The sequence below is a fragment of the Trachypithecus francoisi genome, unplaced genomic scaffold (assembly GCF_009764315.1).
Source record: "Trachypithecus francoisi isolate TF-2019V2 unplaced genomic scaffold, Tfra_2.0 Lachesis_group3, whole genome shotgun sequence".
Classification (NCBI taxonomy): Eukaryota; Metazoa; Chordata; class Mammalia; order Primates; family Cercopithecidae; genus Trachypithecus; species Trachypithecus francoisi.
This window is the reverse complement of record NW_022681468.1, coordinates 108,846,060-108,867,857: the sequence shown is the minus strand read 5'-3', so window position 1 is coordinate 108,867,857 and position 21,798 is coordinate 108,846,060. Positions and strand designations below refer to the sequence as shown.

At 38.3% G+C, this 21,798-nt stretch overlaps 1 protein-coding gene across 7 annotated transcripts in view; it reads left to right on the top strand.

Moving 5' to 3' along the window:
- The window catches only part of ZFAND6 (zinc finger AN1-type containing 6), an 82,545-nt gene that overhangs the window by 50,189 nt on the left and 10,558 nt on the right, over nt 1–21,798 (top strand). For 6 of the 7 annotated variants that reach the window (XM_033189234.1, XM_033189233.1, XM_033189238.1 and 3 more), the window contains 3 exons: nt 14,259–14,429; nt 15,628–15,736; nt 16,595–16,695. In XM_033189234.1, coding sequence (XP_033045125.1) covers nt 14,276–14,429; nt 15,628–15,736; nt 16,595–16,695 — 364 coding nt within the window. In that variant the 5' untranslated portion in view covers nt 14,259–14,275. Of the gene's footprint in view, nt 1–4,843; nt 4,976–14,258; nt 14,430–15,627; nt 15,737–16,594; nt 16,696–21,798 lie in introns of all 7 variants that reach the window. The other variant, XM_033189237.1, reaches the window with a different exon arrangement.

The window sequence follows — 21,798 nt, the reverse complement described above, 5'->3', positions numbered from 1 at the left end:
GGGGTGACGTATCTCAAAATAGTTGAAAGAGGAAAAATACAATGAAGTGTAATCAGAATCAAGATTTAATAAAAGATCCTGGCACAGTGGCTCACACCTATAATCCCAGCATTTTGGGAGGCCAAGGCAGGTGGATCACCTGAGGTCTGGAGTTCGAGACCAGCCTGACCAACATGGTGAAACCCCATCTCTACTAAAAATACAAAAAAAATCAGCCAGGCATGGTAGCGGATACCAGTAATCTCAGCTACTCAGGAGGCTGAGGTAGGAGAATCACTTGAACCCAGGAGGCAAAGGTTGCAGTGAGCCAAGATTACGCCACCGCACTCCAGCCTGTGCAACAAGCGCAAAATTCCATCTCAAAAAAAAAAAAAACAATAGATTTAATTTAAAAAATTTGTTTCATCAAGAATACTCACAAGTAAAACTGGTTTTTTTGTTTTTTAACTGTGAGAGTATGGTGATGAATATAATGACTACTATTAGGTAGTCATTACCTAATGACATCACCATATTATATGACATCCTCTTGTCATATAATGACAACTATACTCTTATAGTATGGTTTGGTGCCACTGCCTTGATGGCATGTTAAAGCTCTAGCTGTTTTACCCTTCGTTGCGTTTACACTGCCAGTGCAAATGTCAACACAGTGAATAAGATGAATAACAAGTTATTGTTATTATGAAAATAGGGACTGGGCGCAGTGGTTCATCCCTGTAATCCCAGCACTTTGGGAGACCGAGGTGGGTGGGTCACCTAGGTCAGGAGTTCAAGACCAGTCTGGCCAACATGGTGAAACCCTGTCTCTACTAAAAACACAAAAAATAGTGGTGGTAGGCACCCGTAAATCCCAGCTACTCAGGAGGCTGAGTCAGGGAAATCACTTGAACCTGGGAGGCGGAGGTTGCAGTGAGCCGAGATTCTGCCACTGCACTCCAGCCTGGGCAGTAAGAGCAAAACTCTGTCGAAGAGAGGAGAGGAGAGAGTGGAAAGGGGGGGAGAAGAGGGAGTTGGGAGGGCAGGGAGGAGGGGGAGGGACCTCTGAAAGGCTCTCAGGAATCCCCAGGAGTCCACAGATACGCTTTGGGAACTACTGATTTAGAGTGTGGACTCCAGCCAACTGCTTGGGTTGAATCCCAGCTCCTCACTTACTAGCTGTGTGTCCTTGAACAGTTTACTTGTCTGTAAAATGAGAGTGGTAATAGTACCTACTTCATAGGACTATTATGAGGATTAAAGTGGTTGGTATTTATAAGTGCTTGGCACATAAAGTACTCAATAAATAGTAAAGCAAGTTTTCTTCTGTAAAAAATGTGCAGAGTTTCATGAGCAGAAAAGATACAAATTTAGAGAATGACCATATATTAAACTTTAAAATTAGGGAAGGACATTCATTTACAATTGAAGATTTGCCTTAGGGGGAGAAGAGATTTTTTTTTTTTTTTTTTTTTTTTGAGACGGAGTCTTGCTCTGTCGCCCGGTCTGGAGTGCAGTGGCCGGATCTCAGCTCACTGCAAGCTCCGCCTCCCGGGTTTACGCCATTCTCCTGCCTCAGCCTCCCGAGTAGCTGGGACCACAGGCGCCCGCCACCTCGCCCGGCTAGTTTTTCGTATTTTTAGTAGAGACGGGGTTTCACCGTGTTAGCCAGGATGGTCTCGATCTCCTGACCTCGTGATCCGCCCGTCTCGGCCTCCCAAAGTGCTGGGATTACAGGCTTGAGCCACCGCGCCCGGCCGAGATTTTTTAAAAGGTTTTGGGCAGGGGTGTGAAGCACAAAGTCTACATGATTGAATTAAAAGCTTTAAGGGCAAAGACGAATAAAAAGGCATCGATAGATTGATCTGTGGTAATCTTGAGAAGAAAAGAGAATGAGTGTCCATGAATGTGGAAGCCAGTGGGAAAATTTGAACGGTTTTCCTCTTTTTGCAAATAGGAATATTAGGTGGCCTTGTGCTGGTAAAAACTATGCCTTGCTCTTTAAGGTATGCGATATGGAACCTAGGTCAGTTTGAGAACATGAAATTCACTGCAACTTAATTTTACTAATAAAATTACCATTGGGTATGCTAAATTAGTCACATTGCTAAATGAACCTCTTTCTGAGTAGGCCGAATGGAAAAGATGCCCAAAAGCTTGGAGCATGAGGCCAGGCATACTTGTTTTTTTGTTTTTTTTCTTTTTTTTTGGAGTCTTGCTCTGTCGCCCAGGCTGGAATGCAGTGGTGCGATCGTGGCTCACTGCAACCTCTGCCTCCTGGGTTCAAGCACTTCTGCCTTAGCCTCCTGAGTAGCTGGGATTGCAGACGCCTGCCACCATGCCTGGCCAATTTTTGTATTTTTAGTAGAGACAGGATTTCACCATGTTGGCCAGGCTGATCTCGAACTCCTGACCTCAAGTCATCTGCCTGTCTCAGCTTCCTAAAGTGCTGGGATTGCAGGCGTGAGCCGCTGCGCCTGCAGACATCTTTGTTCAGTGCACAAACTATATAGTCATATGTGGCGCACCTTGCTGAGAGATCTAGCTCTCTTCTTAAACAGCAAATTCCATTTCTTTAAAAGGAGCCTTCTAGTTTTTTACCTTGGGATACATCCTTGGCTGCTAGTGGTGGTGTGCAGGTAAGGTGGCAGTGCAGTTTCATTCATACATTCAATCAATATTGAATGCCTACCATTTACCAAGCATTTTTCAAAGCATCAGGGAACAAAATGGACAAAATCCCTGCCCTTGAGGTAACATTTTAGCACAGGGGAGACACAATACAACAGGAAATTAAAATTAGGATAAGGGCGTTGAAGAAAAATAAAACTGGAATTGATGCTGGGGACAATTTTAAATAGGTGGCAAGGGAAGTCCTCCTTGAAAAAGGTAACATTTGAGCAGAGACTGGAAGGAGGTGAAGAACCTAGTCATGAGGATTTCTGGAAAATAGAAGGAATAGCAAGTACAGAGGACTCAGGCAGGAAAATACCTGTCATACCCGCCAGTGTGTATGATAGGAAGAGGAGTAAAAGAGGAAGTCATGTAAGGGGGGACCGGATCATGAAGGGCCTTTAAGTCATGGTAAAGAATATGGCTTTTAACGCTTTGTAAGTTGGGAAGCTACTGGAAAATTTTGAGTAAGCAAGCAGTGTGATTGGTTTAGATTTTAATAAGATCACTGGCTGCTGTGTTGAAAATAAACTATAGCGGGGCGAGAAGCAGGGAGACATATATACCAGAAACTGTGCCATCAATTGCGTAAGAAACTAACCCAAAATTGACTGGCTTAAACAACAAATATTATCTCACACAGTTTCTGTTGGGAATATGGAAGGGCCTCAGCTATAGTTTTGGCCCAGGGTGTTTCATGAGGTTGCAGTTCACGTATCAGCCAAGGCTGCAGTCATTCAAAGATTTTATCAGGGCTAGAGAAAATCCGCTTCCTGGTTCACTCATATAGCTGTTGGCCAGAGACCTCAGCTACTCATCACATGAGCCTTTCTCTATGACATGGCTCTCAGCCTCGCCAGAGTGAGTTACCAAGGAGAAAGCAAAGCAGAAACCACAGTGTCTCTTATGACCTAGACTTGGAAGACATGCCATTACTTCCGTGGTATTCTGTTGATCTCCCAGACCAACGCTGATAAAATGTGGGAAGGAACTGCATGAGGCCTGACTACCAGGGGGCTCAGGGAATTGGTACAGGCCACCTTGGAGGCTGGTAACAGACAGACAGAAAATGAGATTTAAAAATATGATACACCCTTTATAGTAGATTTTAAACAAATACCTAGGAGTATCTAAAAGATATGCAAGACCTCGTCACAGAACACTATAAAACATTATTACGAACCTAAAGGAGAACTAAATAAACTGAGAGATATACAGTAGTAGTTGCACATCTGTAGACTCAACACAGTTCCAATAAAAATCCTATTGGTTTTTATTTTTTAAGTAGAAATTGACAAACTGAATCTAAAATTTGTGTGGAAATGCGAAGAGCCAAGAATAGCCAACACAGTCATGAGGAAGATTGAAACTGATGCTAGATACCGAAAAAAACTGTAGTAATTTAGAACAGGATAGAGAAATAAACCAGTAGAATAGAATAGAGAGCCTAGGAAAAGACCCATACATGTATGAGGCCTAATGTGTGGGCAAAGATGAGACTGTAGGGAAAAGATGATCATTTTAATAAATGGTTTGGAGTTAATTAGATATCCATATGGAAAAAAGCATTAATCTTAACTCTTCATTCCATACCAAAAAAATCAACTCTAGATGGATTGCAGATATAAAAGTGAAAGGCTCAGCTTGTCACATGCCCAGACTTGGCTCAGGTATTCACCCCGAGACAGGGCTGGCCCTGGGATGGGAGGGGTCAGGCCTACCCAAGCAAATGAAATGGTCTTCCTGCAAGAAATAGATTTTCTGTTACCTAAAAGCGCAAGGAAAGAAAACATAGTAGGCAGATTGAAGCTGTCAGCTTCAGTAATACAGATACCGTTCAGATTCAGTTGTTGAGTAATTTCATAATTAAGACACCACAGATATGTTTAGCTTGGTGTGCTAAGTGGAGATGGGATTGTACCAAAAGCGTTACTATCATTTATCACGTCATGGCTATAACTCCATATAAATCATGTCTGGGGATACATTTGGATGGGATGTACTACCTTTCTAATCCTTTCCCTTCACTGGGTGATGAACATACATCAGTCATCCCTCAGTATCTGCAGGTATTGGTTCCAGGATCCCCCTCCTGCCACTCCTGCAGACACCAGAATTTGTGGGTTCTTAAGTCTTGCAGTCAACCCTGCGATACATTTGGGTATGAAAAGTCAGTCTTCCTTATTGACAGGTTTCACATTCTGGGAATACTGTATTTTCAATCTGAGGTTGGTGGAGTTGCTGGTAGCCACCTAAGATAGGAATGCCCATCAGAAGTTTTCTGGAATATATCTTCAGATGCACACAATACAGTGACCTCTTGGTGAGATTTATTTTACCAGTATAACTATATAGCAATATAGGATAAGTATATAGTGATGATATATTGCTATAAGGAAATTTTTCTCATAAGTTTTTTATAAAGTTTTCTTATAAGTGGGAGGGGCTCATCTTACCACTTTATACTGCGGTACTAGTTCAAAGTTTAATGTGCATTCTTAATTAACTAGGTATGTGTATTTTTTTCTTCTCTTGAAACTAATAGTGAAGATTCCCAAATTGAAAAGGCCAAAGATTGCTTATAAGATCAGTCAGGTAGCTAAAATTGAAGGTGGTCTTGAATTGGAGAGTACAGGTTCTGCCTAATAGGGCCTTAGCTGATGGGTTTTAATTTGGGGGACATGAGTCCAGTATTGTCAGATCTTCCTATTTTTCAACAGAAGAAATCTGGAAAAAACTGCTGTATAGGCCAGGCATGGTGACTTACACCTGTAATCCCAGCACTTTGGGAGGCCGAGGGAGGTGGATCACCTGAGATCAGGGGTTCAAGACCAGCCTGGCCAACATGGTGAAACCCCGTCTTTACTAAAAATAAAAAATTAGCTGGGCATGGTGGTGCATGCCTGTATTCCCAACTACATGGGAGGCTGAGGTAGGAGAATTGCTTGAACTTGGGAGGTAGAGGTTGCAGTGAGCCGAGATTGCACCACTGCAGTCTGGCCTGGGCAGCAAGAGCGAAACTCCGTCTCAGAAAAACCCAAAAAACTGCTGTGCAAAGAAACTACAAAGCACAGTCAGTACAGTAGTCCAAAATCCCTATACTTTTATCAGAGTGAATAGCAATCATCCCAAGTGTTTTGTATCAAGTCATACTTTCTGATCTGTTGGCTTTATGAGCTTTGCTGGATTTTTTTGAGATGGAGTCTCGCTCTGTTGCCCAGGCTGGATTATAATGGCGTGATCTTGGCTCACTGCAACCTCCGCCTCCTGGGTTCAAGCGATTCTCCTGCCTCAGTCTCCTGAGTAGCTGGGATTACAGGCAGTCGTCACCATGCCCGGCTGATTTTTATATTTTTAGTAGAGACGAGGTTTCACCGTGTTGGTCAGGCTGGTCTCGAACTCCTGACCTTGTGATCTGCCCACCTCGGCAACCCAAAGTGCTGGGATTACAGACATGAGCCACCACGACTGGCGGGATTTTTTTTTTTTTAAATCATCTCTGCAAAAAGGTTACTGCTGCCCCTTACCATCCCTCATATCTGTTTATTATCCATGTGATAATTGGAGATCCAAAGGCTTAGAACTGGGAGTTACTGTATGCAGCCAGGAAACACTAATCTCAAGCACCTATGCCAAGTTAGGTAATTCCTCTTTTGATCAGTTAATAAAAAAAAAATTAGAGTGTACCATAAATCCTATTTTGCTCTCTTCTGGGATCCATTTGATACAATTGCAAAGAGAATTCACCCATTCTGAGTGGTTAGTTTTCCAGTGAGCTAAAAAAAGGCAGAATGTGGCAGGAGCTCGTCTTACCTTTGTGTAACACTGTGTTGCGGTGTGGTACTAGTTCAAAGTTTAATGTGCATTTTTATTTAACTAGACATGTTATGTGTATTTTTTTTCTTTTCTTGAAATTATTAGTGAAGGTCCCAAATTGAAAAGGCCAGAGATTACTTACAGGATCAGTCAGATAACTAAAATTAAAGGTGGTCTTGAATTGGAGAGTACAGGCTCTGCCTAATAGGGCCCTAGCGGATGGGTTTTAATTTGAGGAACATGAGTCCAATATTGTCAGATCTTCCTATTTTTCAACAGAGGAAATCTGGAATTATGTGACATTCCCCAATTTTTGAATGCTAACAACTAATTTTTAAAAAAAGTAATAGATACTGGCCAATCAAATATGGCTATGGGTCAGACTTAACTCAGGTTTGCTAGTTCACAACTTCTTTGGACTAATTCATCATTATAAATTATATTTTCTCCCTATTTTTTTCAGGAGGAGGGAGAAAAAGAATGAAGTGAAAAAAAGTATGCGTTTTATAACTGCCTTGGGCTATTGGTCATTGTTGCTGAATTAACTGTTTCATTATATGAATTATGAATATTGCACTGTGAAACGTTCTTCATCAGTTTTCTCCCCTTTTCAACAGAATAACGGTTTTTTTTGCCTGACATGAATACTTGTGACAATGATGGAGTGTGTTTACTCAACAAAATATTTTGTGGGATTCATGTTAGGCATAAAGAGTGTTTGAAGAAGAAACTTAAGAGTTTAGCTGGTAACAGAGTTGTATACCAGTGAAGTATTTGAGTAATGGTACAATTAAGTGCCCCGAAAGAGTGGTGCAAGAAGCTTCCTTAGGAATAGAGTAGAAGAGGCTTGAGGTGGTCATGGTCAGAAATGGGCCCAGAAGAAATAGAATTTAAGTTGATTTCCTGAAATAGATAGGATTATTACAAGCAGAGTACAAAGGTAGGCGGGATATACTCATAAAAAGGAGCAATACGAGCTAGAAGCTCGTTTCCAGGAGTGAACATGATTTGTTTCAAACAGAGGGAAGCAAAAGACCTTCTGCTTTTACGAAGAGTAGAGTAAGAACAGTTACTGAGACTTTGCTGTGTGCCACATGCTATTTAGATGCTTTTCATATGCATTATTTAATCTGGTTTGGTAGATGATGTAAGTGCCCCTTAGGGAGTTGAAACCAGGGAAATTTAGCAACAAGTCCAAGCTTTTACAGGTAATAAAATGACAAAGCTGGGATTCCAGCTGCAGGCAACCTGACTCCAAGCCCATTCTGTTTACAAACAGCATATTTTCTAGGGAAATTAGGCTGCTCGGGTTAAATTATGTGAAGCACGAATGCTAGGTTGAGTACTCCTCTCTGGGACAATTACACAAACTAAAACAGAAGTAATATGATGAGAACTGGGTGTTTTAGGAGAATTTCAATAAATGTATTAGGAAGAGGGGTAGTAAACTGTTAAAAATAACCCAGGTATGACAAGCAATGAGAACCACAGTTGGGATGGAAAATAAGAGGATGAAACATTTCAAAATGAAAATTATTGGAACATGATGACTTACCTTTAGGGAAGGAAGCACAGGAAAGTAGTTTTGATTGACATGTATATGCTGTTATACTTGAGTTTATGTTGCCATCGTTACTATTCTTTTTGTCAGAATTTTAATAATTGGTAATGAATTTTCTTTACAGTCTTAAAGCATTTAATTTTGAATTTTTAATCCTGCTAAGAACTTCCTAGGTAAAAAGACACAAAGGAAAAGCAAAGTTTTTCAAGAGCATGATTTTAGCCAATTAAAGCTGCATAATATGTTAAGATTGAATAAATGGAATTTTAAATGTATACTTAAATGAAAGTAATAAGAATTAATGAATGCTCAGAAAATTATAGGCTTTCAGGGATATGGTGGACTTTGACAGTTTTTGTTTTTTGTTGTTGTTGTTGTTATTGTTTTTGTTTTTTAGATCAAAAGACACCGACTTAGCTGCTTACCAGATAGGGGAACTTGGGCAAGTAACTAAGTCTTTTTGAGTATCATTTTTTTTTGTTTTTTAAATAGGGATTTCAACAGCACCAACATCATAGGGTTCTTGAGAGGATTAAACGAGATATACATAAAATAATAAAAACAGTTCCTAGCACATAGTAAACTCCAAATAACTGTTAAGTATTGTCTGGAATGTTAGAGGGAGTAATAAGTTGGAGGTTTGACTGTGAATGTTATGAACAGTCAAAAGTCACATTTTATGAATTCAATTCATAGGCTTTTGTTTATTATACCATGCTAATCATTTTTAAAATATCTGGTAGAGTGATCTTACTCCCTGTCTCTGGATTTGTGGTTTTATAATTCCACAATGCAGCAGTTAAGGAATTGTTCTGCCTTTTCTCCCCTTATCCCTTTTCCTCCCTGACCATTTGAATGCCGGACTGATTGCCCCAAAAAGGTATAGTAGCAGAGGGAGGGAGGCAGGACTTCCAGTTTCTTCATAGCTACCCCATCTGTGCCGTTACACATTCAGATAAAGTAAATTACCCTTTTATGGTTTTTCGTCTTTTTCAGTCTTTCTGACTCTTCATGTAAAGGTACATTTTACGGCCTAACCGATTAATGAATAAGGTTGATTCTTTTTTTTTTTTTTTTAAGAATTCTAAGAAAAAAAAAAACAACCCCATCAAAAAGTGGGCAAAGGATATGAACAGACATTTCTCAAAAGAAGACATTCATACAGCCAACAGACACATGAAAAAATGCTCATCATCACTGGCCATCAGAGAAATGCAAATCAAAACCACAATGAGATACCATCTCACACCAGTTAGAATGGCAATCATTAAAAAGTCAGGCAACAACAGGTGCTGGAGAGGATGTGGAGAAATAGGAACACTTTTACACTGTTGGTGGGATTGTAAACTAGTTCAACCATTATGGAAAACAGTATGGCGATTCCTCAAGGATCTAGAACTAGATGTACCGTATGACCCAGCCATCCCACTACTGGGTATATACCCAAAGGGTTATAAATCATGCTGCTATAAAGACACATGCACACGTATGTTTATTATGGCACTATTCACAATAGCAAAGACTTGGAATCAACACAAATGTCCATCTGTGACAGACTGATTAAGAAAATGTGGCACATATACACCATGGGATATTATGCAGCCATAAAAAAGGATGAGTTTGCGTCCTTTGTAGGGACATGGATGCAGCTGGAAGCCATCATTCTTAGCAAACTATCACAAGAACAGAAAACCAAACACCGCATGTTCTCACTTATAGGTGGGAACTGAACAATGAGATCGGGGAGGGGGGAGGGATTGCATTGGGAGTTATACCTGATACAAATGATGAATTGAGGGGTGCTGACGAGTTGATGGGTGCAGCACACCAACATGGCACAAGTATACATATGTAACCTGCACGTTATGCACATGTACCCTAGAACTTAAAAGTATAAAAAAAAAAAAAAAAAGAATTCTGTGAGAATCCCTTTGTGCCTCTTGAGTTATGAGTATCATTGTTAATTTGATGCCATGCAGGCAGTTTGACTTGGGAAAATTGGTAGTGTTACATGTTTTCAAACTTTAACCTTAATGTTTTGAAGTAATTGTAATGGAAAGCTTAGTGGTCATATTGTACTTTCATCTATGACTTTTTACTTGAGTTTTTATGGAAATATGGTATTTATCTCTTCTACAGTTTTGTTGCTAGCCATGTATTTATCATTATCATTGGGAAAGTTCCTTTAATTCCTCTCTTGTACTTTAATATTGTTAATAGGCAGTGTAGCATAGTTGGTGGTTTAAACCTGAGTTCCTCAGTCTTTTTTCTCTCTTTTTTCCCTAAGGAACCTTTTTAGGTTTTTGTTTTTTTTCTAAGTGGCCCCTACCTCCAGAGATTTTAACTCCAGAGAGATATTGCACGTCTGTTTATGTATTTTATGTATATCTGTGTTTTATATAAGAGTAAGGGTTTTTGTGACCCTTTTCTCCAAAAATCAGTGTTTTCCCCCTTGAGGGGCAAACTGTCTATACTAAGAGTGCATGTTTTATAAGCAGTGAATTCTCAAAATTTTGGTGTCAATATCCCGAAGGGCTTTTGTGTATAAGAGTTATATCTAGTTAAATAAATCATATTAAAAATTAAAGCTGAGAAAATATTTTAAGTACTAGTTTATTTTAAAATATTTTATGAAAAATAACCACTTTCCTCTCCCCCACACTTGTTAATGAGAAGAGTGGCGTTATTAACACATTTTTGCAGATTTTTTTAAAAAGTCTGCCTTAATTGCAAGATTCTAGTAATTGCTTTGGCATTCAGTCTGTTAACAGTGTTACAAAGAAAATCTGAGCTCATGTATTTGGAAAGAATATTTTAATAACATTTTCAGGTAATAGAGGTTCTTTAATATTACACCAAAACTTGACAATTGATAGTTTCTTAAAGGATAGCTGCAGTGTGAAATTGAAACCATTCAAAACAAGCTTGTTGAATTTGTGGCCCCAACACAAACTCATAAACTTTCTCAAAACATTATTTATTTATTTATTTATTTAATTTATTTATTTATCTATTTTAGTTCATCCACTTTCATTAGTATTAGTGTATTTTATGTGTGGCCTAAGACAATTCTTCCACTGTGGCCCAGGGAAGCCAAACGATTGGACACCCTGATATAAAACTTTTTGTCCTGTTACATTAAAATTCATGGCCTTTCACTTTGAATGGATCTTCTGTTCATGAGTAATTTCTTACTATTTCTTGCTAAGCAACCAACATTGGTTGCTGAGAAAATACTTGATTCACTGTCTTATGATGATATTTCAAATATTGATACCATATCAACTAATCACATTTCATTAATATCACCAGGAATCTTATCAGAAACTCTCAGAATATTGGAGATACTTATCAAGGTTTTTTTCACTTGACTGTTGTCTTTAATGACAAATACTATTAGATGTTTGAAGTGATGAGTGCACTTTGTTCATTTTCAAAAATATCTGCTGAATACTCAAGTCTTAATAACCAGTTTATTAGTCATTCTTTCAAATAAAAAACATGTTCCATGAAAAAGGCAATTCAGTCAGCTCACAACTCAAACAATTGCACAGTGCTTTTACTTCAGTCTTTATACTGTTTTACACAACAGGAGTGCTTCATGCATGCCTCCCAGTTTGTCACATAAAAGGTTAATAAGATGTGTATTCGGGGTCAAGATTTAGTAAAATTAATAATTTTTACTGTGAGAGCATGGTGATGAAGAATTGACTGCTAGTACAGTTGGGTGCCACTGCTTTGATTTGGCTCCTTGATAAGGCTTCAGGTGTTTTTTTTTTTTTTCCCCACAATTGCTATAGCACAATTTGTGCTCATGTCCATATGGTGAAAAAGGCAAATAACTCACTAGTATTATGAAAACAATTTTGACCTCTGTAGGGGTATGTGAACCATACTTTGAGAATCATTGATGACTTAATAAGTGATGGAGCTGGGATTCATTCCAGGTGTTGTGTGTGTGTGTGTGTGTATAATCCCAGCTCCATCACTTATTTATTTATTTATTTAGGGACGGAGTCTTGCTCTGTTGCCAGGCTGGGTTGCAGTGGTGTGACCCCTGCTCACTGCAACCTCTGCCTCCCTGGTTCAAGGGATTCTCCTGCCTCAGCCTCCCGAGTAGCTGGGACTACAGGCACACGCCACCACACCTGGCCAATTTTTTTGTAGTTTTAGCAGAGACGGAGTTTCACCATGTTAGCCAGGATAGTCTCAATCTCCTGACCTCGTGATCTGCCTGCCTCAGCCTCCCAAAGTGCTGGGCTTACAAGTGTGAGCCACCGCGCCTGGCCTCCATCACTTATTAACTACATGACCTTGAGCAATTACTCTGATACCAAAATCAGGTAAACATAAAGGAGAAAGCTGCAGACCAGTATTCTTCACAAAATAGGCAAAAAAGGGAAAAAACCCAAAGATGTTTGACATTAGCATTTCTATACTGTCATTGTTTATTTTTTAATTTGATGTGTGTGTGTATATGTGTATATATATATTTTACAGGGCTGTAGAAGAAAGAGGGTTCTAAAGTAGCATTTATAAAAAAGAAAGGTGGCAAAGATGGGATTCTGAAATGACTCGTCATCACGGAATAAGAAAGATGCTTGCCAGAATCCCAAATTGTATTCATAGGCTAAAGGTTTAACTATCCTCAACAGTTTTAGGACTTTTTTTTTTTTTTTTAAGGCAAATGCTAAGCCTGCTGTCTTGTTTTGTAGTTCAGTCAAGTGCATTATTGCTATTGATTCTGAAATATGTATAAATCCTCACTACCCATCAACGGTCTTCAGATAATGTAGGGGAAGAAAAATCTAGTTGGTAACAGTAAACCGTGAATGCTTTCCTTGGGTATTTACCAGTTCAAGGAAATTTCAGTGGCAAAACATTTTCCTTCTTTGGTTAGTCTCATTCTTCATGATCTTTGAAAATAAACTCATCTGTAATACATATACACCCATTTCAGAGTAACCTTCACTTAGGAGATTGCTGTTTTTTAATAAGAAAAAGAGCCTGTTAGTACCGTCTGTCATGTTATTCATGCCAAAGAACCAATTGCTTTATGGGAGAAATGGCACATGGGGTTCTTCCATCTGTTGTAATTGATTATTGCTTTCATGTGGTTCCCAAACAATTCCCTCAGTCCCAGCATCAACTGACTAATGCCTCTGTCCTTTAGTTTTTAATATTTTTTAGTTTTAAATATTTAAAAAAATAAAAATTTCCACCAATTAGGCAAGAATATCTTCATTTTAGAGAATTTTATAAGTAAAGGTACAAATCAGGGAAAACACTAGCTTCACCATCCTGGGATATGTTCATTACTGTCCTTTTTGATGATTAATGGATGCTGCTTTTTTCCTAATTGGCAAAATATTGTATACACATTTCATATTGTGCCTTTTCATTTATTACCAGTATTTCCCTCCATCAAAAAGTATTCTAAAATATTTTTAATGACAGCATAACTTTTGACATTAATATATATCATGCTTTAAAAAAGAAAACTACATACATTCTAATGTTATTATCAGTTTATAAAATTTATAAATACGCTGTGAAGCACATCCCTTATATTTTATTATTTTTCTGATTATACTCTAGTCATTTTGTTGAAGACCTTTAAAGGGGAATGACTGGTTCAGATAGCAATATTTGTCTTTTTTAGGGTTCTTGAAGTGAATTGCTAACTTGCTTTCCAAAAAGATTGAACCAATTTATTATCATTTTTTACAAGCATTCAGCCCAGTTCTTCATATCTTCACCAGACATGATACTATGTGAAATGCTTTTAAAACAGAATAAATAACACACATTAGCACATGAACTTCCAGCAAAAGTTTAAAAGCTTAGAAATTAAATAGTATAACATACATCAAAACTTACAATGTATATCTCTTATTACTAGGAGGGTCCAAACTGAGCTAGACTTAATGAGTTATCCTTAACCTTCTGGGGGTAGAGTCTTCAAAACAGATTTATTTCTCTAGGAGTTATTTGTACTTTCTGAGCCTGTACAGACTTGCTTATGTAGAGTGGGTTGGAGATAAAAAGTTCAGTATGTGTCCTTCTGGTTTTTATATTTTCCTCTCCTTTAGCCCTATGTCTTGGTTCAGTTATATAGAGTAGTTTGGTATATGTGGGTTTTTTTTCTTTATCTTATAAAGCAGATTTGGATAATGTGTGATTGGAAGTTTTGTGTCTGTGTTCCTTGCTAATTTTATGTAAATTTCAGGTGTGCAACGGAGGAACATGGCTCAAGAAACTAATCACAGCCAAGTGCCTATGCTTTGTTCCACTGGCTGCGGATTTTATGGAAACCCTCGTACAAATGGCATGTGTTCAGTATGCTATAAAGAACATCTTCAAAGACAGAATAGTAGTAATGGTAGAATAAGCCCACCTGGTAAGTAATTCTAGTAAAACCCATCTGTATTCGTAATTGAAATACAAGTGGATAGTTCAGTATACCCAATATCTTTTTCTGCTCTCACATTGTATTTATATTACCATATTCATATCAGTAAAATTTCTCATTACACGTTCTGATTATAATCAGTAGTGAGGAGTTAGGAATGAGTATCATCACTCATTGAAAATACTGTAAATTCATACCATAATCTTACTTGCTGTGGCTGCGGAATTCTATTACATGATGAAAATAGAGGGGACACCTCAAGTGTCTTGGAAAGTAAGGTAAGAGAGTGATAAAAGAACCTTGTTCTTTTATCTGGTGTGACTTTTACAGCTCAAGTAGTTGTTGAAAGAGTGGATTATTGATAACCACAGCTCAGTGGACTTTAGAGGAAGCTTTACTCCATTAGGAAGGTGTAGTATTGTGGATTAACTCATAGTAAGGGATATTCAACCCCAGTTCATTAGGGTTTTTTATGCGTTTTTGTGTCAAAGGCTATTCTTGGTCTTTTGTTTCAGTAGTTGTATAAGAAGGATCATGAGAATTCTGAGTGTAAGCTTTGCAAAATAGGAAGTGTTTATTCATTTAGGATAGTTTTCATGTAGGTTAATGCCTGCATATATAGATTTTTGTGGTTAATGAAAGTGTAGGCTATTAGTTCATTTAATATTGTATATGAGATCTTGTCTGTTTCTGTTCAAGCCAAAACCTACAACCATTTAACTAAAACTCCAAATTTTCTTAAGGCTAAGATCAAATGAGTATAAACTGTTTCAAAATTAAATCATCATCTACATGTGTAACCTAATGTACTGAGCATAGATTTTAATTCTGAACCTATATTCTTCACTGCTGTGTCATCTTATTTAAATATCTCATTTGTACTGTAGTACTTGGAAGATGTTTTTGAATTAAAGAATTTGGGCTTGGATGCTATTCAGTCCTAAGAAATAGGAGTTTATTAATGTATACAACTTGTATATGGTTTCCTTCTTGGTTTAAAATTAACATATTTTTCACTGGCAAACCATTGAAAGAATTTTAAGCAAAAATAATGAACCAACATACTACATATTAAAAGAAAATCTCTATACTGTGTTCTGTGGAAAATGGATTTTGATTTTTTTAGATAAGGTCTTAGACTGCTTAGCATATAGAATCACTAATAGGAAATGTGGTACTGTTACAGCAACCTCTGTCAGTAGTCTGTCTGAATCTTTACCAGTTCAATGCACAGATGGCAGTGTCCCAGAAGCCCAGTCAACGTTAGACTCTACATCTTCATCTATGCAGCCAAGGTAGGATGTAGTGTCTGAATTATAATGGGAATGCCAACAAAAACTAAAGAGTATATTCTGTGTTTGATTACTTCTAATGAGGAAAACTGCATAAAGCTACTTTTAGATTAACTGGCCTAAAATTTTATCTGTCTGATTATAACTAGTTAGAAAAAGCGATTTCTTGCTTTTACCTTGGGGGAATCGTGGGTTATCGTTTAAGTCTTAGATTTCTTTTTCAGGCATCTTTTTGTGTCTTCTTTCTCATAATATATCCTGACCTACTCCTGAAGTCCTTTGGAAGCATGTTAAGTGAAATGTTAGTCTTATTCTGCAAGTATTACTACCTTGTATTAAAAAAAATACAGTCTTGTCACACATTATCTTTGTTTAATATCATGGTGTAGTACTCATATTTGTTTATATTGTACTGTATATATATATTTTTTAACTCTGAAGTCACATCATTTAGAAGCCTGCATACAGCAATACTGGTTTCATTTTTATTCCGCTGTTAGGAACCACTGTATTAAGTTCCTACACTAGGGTTTCTTTTCTCCAATTCATGATAGGAGATGATCAGTTTTACTATGCCGGAATATCATTTACAGCTTTGTCTTAGGGTTCTTTAAGCATGTCTTTGTCATGCTAGTTTTCATTTAGTGGATTCATGTGGTACTTGAAATACACAAAGGCAGTAAAATTCTGGTTCAAATTGGTCTCTAGTTTTAAAACTCTATGATTATGTTGTTAAAAAAAAGTACCTCTGTGTTCTCATCTTAATCATCTACTTAGATATGTTGAACTTTTACTGTGTCACATTAGTTAATATTCATGTGTAGAGATCACCTTTTAAAATGAAATGTTTTGCTTTTCTAGCTCTGTATCAAATCAGTCACTTTTATCAGAATCTGTAGCATCTTCTCAATTGGACAGTACATCTGTGGACAAAGCAGTACCTGAAACAGAAGATCTGCAGGGTTTGTATATGAGCTAGCATGTATTTTGTTATTTGAGTGTTATAGGCCAGACGCTATCCTAGGTGCATGTATAAAAAAATTGCCAGCTTAAAATACATAGTTTTCTGTTTTCCCTATGAACACAATCTTTATATTTTTAAGTATTTAATTAACATGTTGGGGAGCCATTTCACACTTACATGTAATTTTATCATCAGCATAAACGTTGCAAATTCAAAATTTGTTTATTATGAAAATATCATTAAATGAATGGCAGTGTGACACTGTTCTCCTTTACTATTTTGGCCGGTTCAGTCTAAATACTACTCTCTAAGAAAACTGGGGCTGCTGGTTTGAGGGGTGTATCTTTCTTTTGTGTTTTGACTCATTATCTGAGAGACTGTGTCCATCTTGCCTGGCAGTTCTGCCCCTTCTTCCCCATGTATGCGGTAGTCACATTCAGTTGCTTGTATTCACAGCATGGTATCTATCGTGTTCTTGCCCATGCTCTTCATATCCCCATTATGTAGCTCAAAATGATATAGGAAGACTTGAAAATTTGTAGGAAGGCTTTGTAGTAGGGAGAGAGAATGCGGAGTAGGCCATTTAGGAGGCTATTAAATCTCTGCTTAGTTTGTATTCTAGCAGTGTGTGGAAGTAACGTGGTAATAAGGAAAGATGTCTGGAAAGATAAGCCTAATGAAGAGCAGTGTGTCATTCTACCTGTGGGATGATTTACCAGTGAAACTTCATTGCACGTGGTGTTCACGTGATGGTAACAGATACATCTGCCAATCCTAGTTTAAGTTTGCTAAATTTTTAATTTAGGCCAAGCGCAGTGGCTTGTGCCTATAGTCCTACCTACTTGAGAGACTGAGGCAGGAGGATTGCTTGAGTCTGGGAGTTTGAGACTAGCCTGGACAACAAAAAATTAGCCAGATGAGGTGGCACATACCTATAGTCACAACTACTCAGGAAGCTGAGGTGGGAGGATTGCTTGAGCCCAGGAATTCCAGGCTGCGATAAGCCATGATCATGCCACTGCACTCCAGCCTGGGTGGGCGCCAGAGCACATCCCCCACCCCCGGTCTCAAGAATTAAATAAATTTAAATAAGCTAGGTAATTCCTCTTGCTTTTTTTTTTTTTCCATACCCAGCAAATACTTGACCCAATTTGTTTGTTTGTGTAGATTTTGCTGTAATGAAAGAATATACTGTGTGGTCAACATAAATATTGTGTTGCATCTAGCATATTGTGATAGATTCATAAATGTTTTAAGTGAATAATTTTTATTTCTTAGTTACATCAAAACATTTAAGGAAGGGCAGAAATGAGGAATATTATTAAAGAAATAAGGAAAAGACTGGTCATGGTAGCTCATGCCTATAATCCTAGCACTTTGGGAGGCTGAGGTGGGCGGATTGCCTGAGCTCAGGAGTTCAAGCTCAGCTTGGGCAATAATGGAAATCCCCATCTCTACAAAAAATACAAAAAATTAGCTGGGCGTGGTGGCACACACCTGTAGTCCCAGCTTTTCGGGAGGCTGAGGCATGAGAACTGGGAGGCGGAGGTTGCTTGAACTGGGAGGCGGAGGTTACAGTGATCCAGGATCATGCCACCGCCCTCCAGCCTGGGCGACAGAGTAAGACTCTCAGTAAATAAATGAATAAGAAATCTCAAGATTTAGTTATTTACCAGACATAGGAAATGAGACAAGGGTATTGTCAAAGCTTTCAGTTTTATCATAGTGGCAGCGGTGTAGTTAGTTGCTTTTTAGACAGGGAAGCTGAACAAGGTGATTTGGTTAGACAAAGTTTTAGGTATAGTGAGTTTTAAATGATCAAATTTCAAAGTTGAAAAAAGCTCATTTGGAGATTGTATAGATAGTAGGTATTTAAGTGTGTGTAGTAGTCGGTATTATGCCTGAAATTTAGAAGCCCTTGTCATAGGTTGAAAAATGAAGAGTTTAAACACAAGGGAGTAAGCAGGAGGATGAGCCAGCAAAGGAGCTGAGGAAGAAACCATCTAGATCCTGGTTAGTTTTGGGTCATAGTTGCCGAAGGATAATTTCAAGAAGCAAAGATTACATGACAGTTTTGAGCAGTTTTGACAGAGATAGGAAGGAAGAAAACAGGATGCTAATCATGAAGATGTCCTTTATGTCTTATGATAGAACAAATTTTAAAATATTGGCGGTGAAAAAAAAGTATAAAGCTTAAGAGTACAATAGTACTTACAGAAGTCTGACAAAGAATAAAGGTCATAGATTGGCAGACTATCATAATACATATGAAGTGTTTTTATACCATTTGTGTATAAAAGTGTTTTTATTTCCATTTGTGGTGTATGGAAAACAATACTGTTTTCTCCACTTAGCCCTGAGTATATCACTTCAAAAGGTGGTCCTGATGCCATATTAGGAGAAATTGTATAGGCCCCATTTTTCGTACATGATTTGAATGATTTTTAGGTTAAAAAGTACTTAGGTACTTTTTAAAGGTACTTAGATTTTTAAAGGTACTTACAAGTTAATACTTTTAAAAAAAGATGACTTTTAGGTTAAAAAGAAAACTATAATTGAAGCATTTTGGTACACTCTAAAATTGTTGTAGAATACGCTTAAATTTGGTCAACCTCTTAGTCCCTCAGATCTTGAGTCATAGTAGAAAAATACTGGCCGGGTGCGGTGGCTCAAGCCTGTAATCCCAGTACTTTGGGAGGCTGAGACGGGCAGATCATGAGGTCAGGAGATCGAGACCATCCTGGCTAACACGGTGAAACACCGTCTCTACTAAAAAATACAAAAAACTAGCCTGGCATGGTGGCGGGTGCCTGTAGTCCCAGCTACTTGGGAGGCTGAGGCAGGAGAATGGCGTGAACCCGGGAGGCGGAGCTTGCAGTGAGCTGAGATCCGGCCACTGCACTCCAGCCTGGGGGACAGAGCAAGACTCCGTCTCAAAAAAAAAAAAAAAGAAAGAAAAATACTGAATTTGGATTCATAAGTTCTGTTTTCCTATCTTGATATGCCTGCTTAACTTCACTGAGCCTTACTTTTATTACTCTTAAAAGAGAATGATAAGTATGTCCCTCTTACCGGGTATTAAAAGATACTGAGATAATGGAGGTTGGATGAGCTTTGTAAGCTGCAGAAGGTATTCTTTATATTGCCCAAGTGATTTGGGAGTTGTAGGAGGCTTAGAGTAAGAGAATTTTGAAGCTTTCCAACACTAGAATGATGTCATATGTTAAGCTGGTAAGGTCTACATCACTGAAGCATTCTAGGAAAAATGAGTTGATGTTAGGGAACGTATAGAGGGGAATTCTGTGCTAAGTGGCAGAATGAACTAGAATTCTCAGGCTCTTTCCTACTCTGAGGGTTTCTGACTTTATACAAAGTTGAATTGTCAAATCATTGGTTCAAGAAATCAGAGGGGGAACAGTCTCTTTGGACTGATTTAGGAAGGCTGTATAGGTTTAAAAAATCAGGCAGTTCTTCTGATTCTAAAGAATGAGTGAGAATAGCCAAAGCTATCTTGAAAAAGAACAAAGTTGGAGGACTAACAATTACTGGCTTCAAAATTGAATACAAGCTACAGTAATCAAGACTGTGTTGTACCAGCATGAGGATAGTCATAAAGGTAAGTGGAATAGAATTGAGAGTCCAGAAATAAACTCTTATTATATTTATGGGCAATTGACTTTCAACAATGGTGCCAAAATCATTTGATGGGAAAAGAATAATCTTTTAAACAAATGATTCAGGAACAACCTCATATTCACATTCAAAAGAATGAATTGGACTCCTGCCTCATACCATATGCAAAAATTCACCCGAAATACATCAAAGACCTGAAACAAATATAAGAGAACTATAAAACTCTTAAAACAGGTATAAATTTTTGTGATCTTGGTTTAGGCAGTGGTTTCTTAGATATGACACCTTAACCACAAGCAACCAAAGAAAAGATAGATAAATTGAGCTACATCAAAATAAAGATTTTCACTTAAAAGAGTGGAAAAACAGCTAGGCGCAGTTATTTATGCCTGTAATCCCAGCACGTTGGGAGGCCAAGGTGGGCAGATCACTTGAGCTCAAGAGTTTGAGACCAGCCTGGGCAACATGGCAAAACCCCGTCTGTACAAAAAATAGCCGAGTGTGGTGGTGCTCGCTTGTAGTCCCAGCTACTGGAGAGGGAGGCTGAAGTGGGAGGATCACTTGAGCCTGGGATGTTGAGGCCTCAGTGAACTGTTAATGCACCACTGCACTTCAGCCTGGGTGACAGAACGAGACCCTCTCTCAAAAAGTAAGATTGAAAAACCAGCCTATAGAATGAGAGAAAAATACTTGCAAATCATATATGTGATAAGAATACATAAAGAAATAATTACAATTCAACAATAGAAAACCCATTTTAAAAATAAGCAAAGGATTTGAATAGACATTTCTCCAGAAAATATATACAAGTTTCCAGTAAACACATTGAAAGATGCTCGACAGGGCCGGGCACAGTGGGTCACATCTGTAATCCCAGCACTTTGGGAGGCCGAGGCAGGCGGATCACCTGTAGTCAGGAGTTGGAGACCAGCCTGGCCAACATGGTAAAACCCCATCTCTACTAAAAATACGAAAATTAGCTGGGCATGATGGCATGCGCCTGTAGTCCCAGATGCTTGTGAGGCTGAGGCAGAGGAGAATTGCTTGAACCTCGGAGGTGGAGGTTGCAGTGATCTGAGATTGTGCCACTGCACTCCAGCCTGTGCAACAGAGCAAGACTCCCATCTCCAAAAAAAAAAAAAAAAAAATGCTCAACATCATCAAATATGAGGGAAATGGAAGTCATAAGGCACCACTTCATACCCACTCACGTGGCTCTAATCAATGACTAAGTATTGTCAAGGATGTAGAAAAATTGGAGCCCTCCTGCCTTGGTGGGGGTATCAAATGGTGCCAGATACTCTGGAAAACAATCTGCTAGCTCCACAAAAAATTAAAAAGAATTGTTATATGACCCAGCATTTTGCTCTTGATTCCTGGGAGAATTGAAAACGTATGTCCACACAAAAACTTGTACACAAATGTTCGTAGCAGCATTATCCGTAATAAATAGAAGCTACTCAGATGG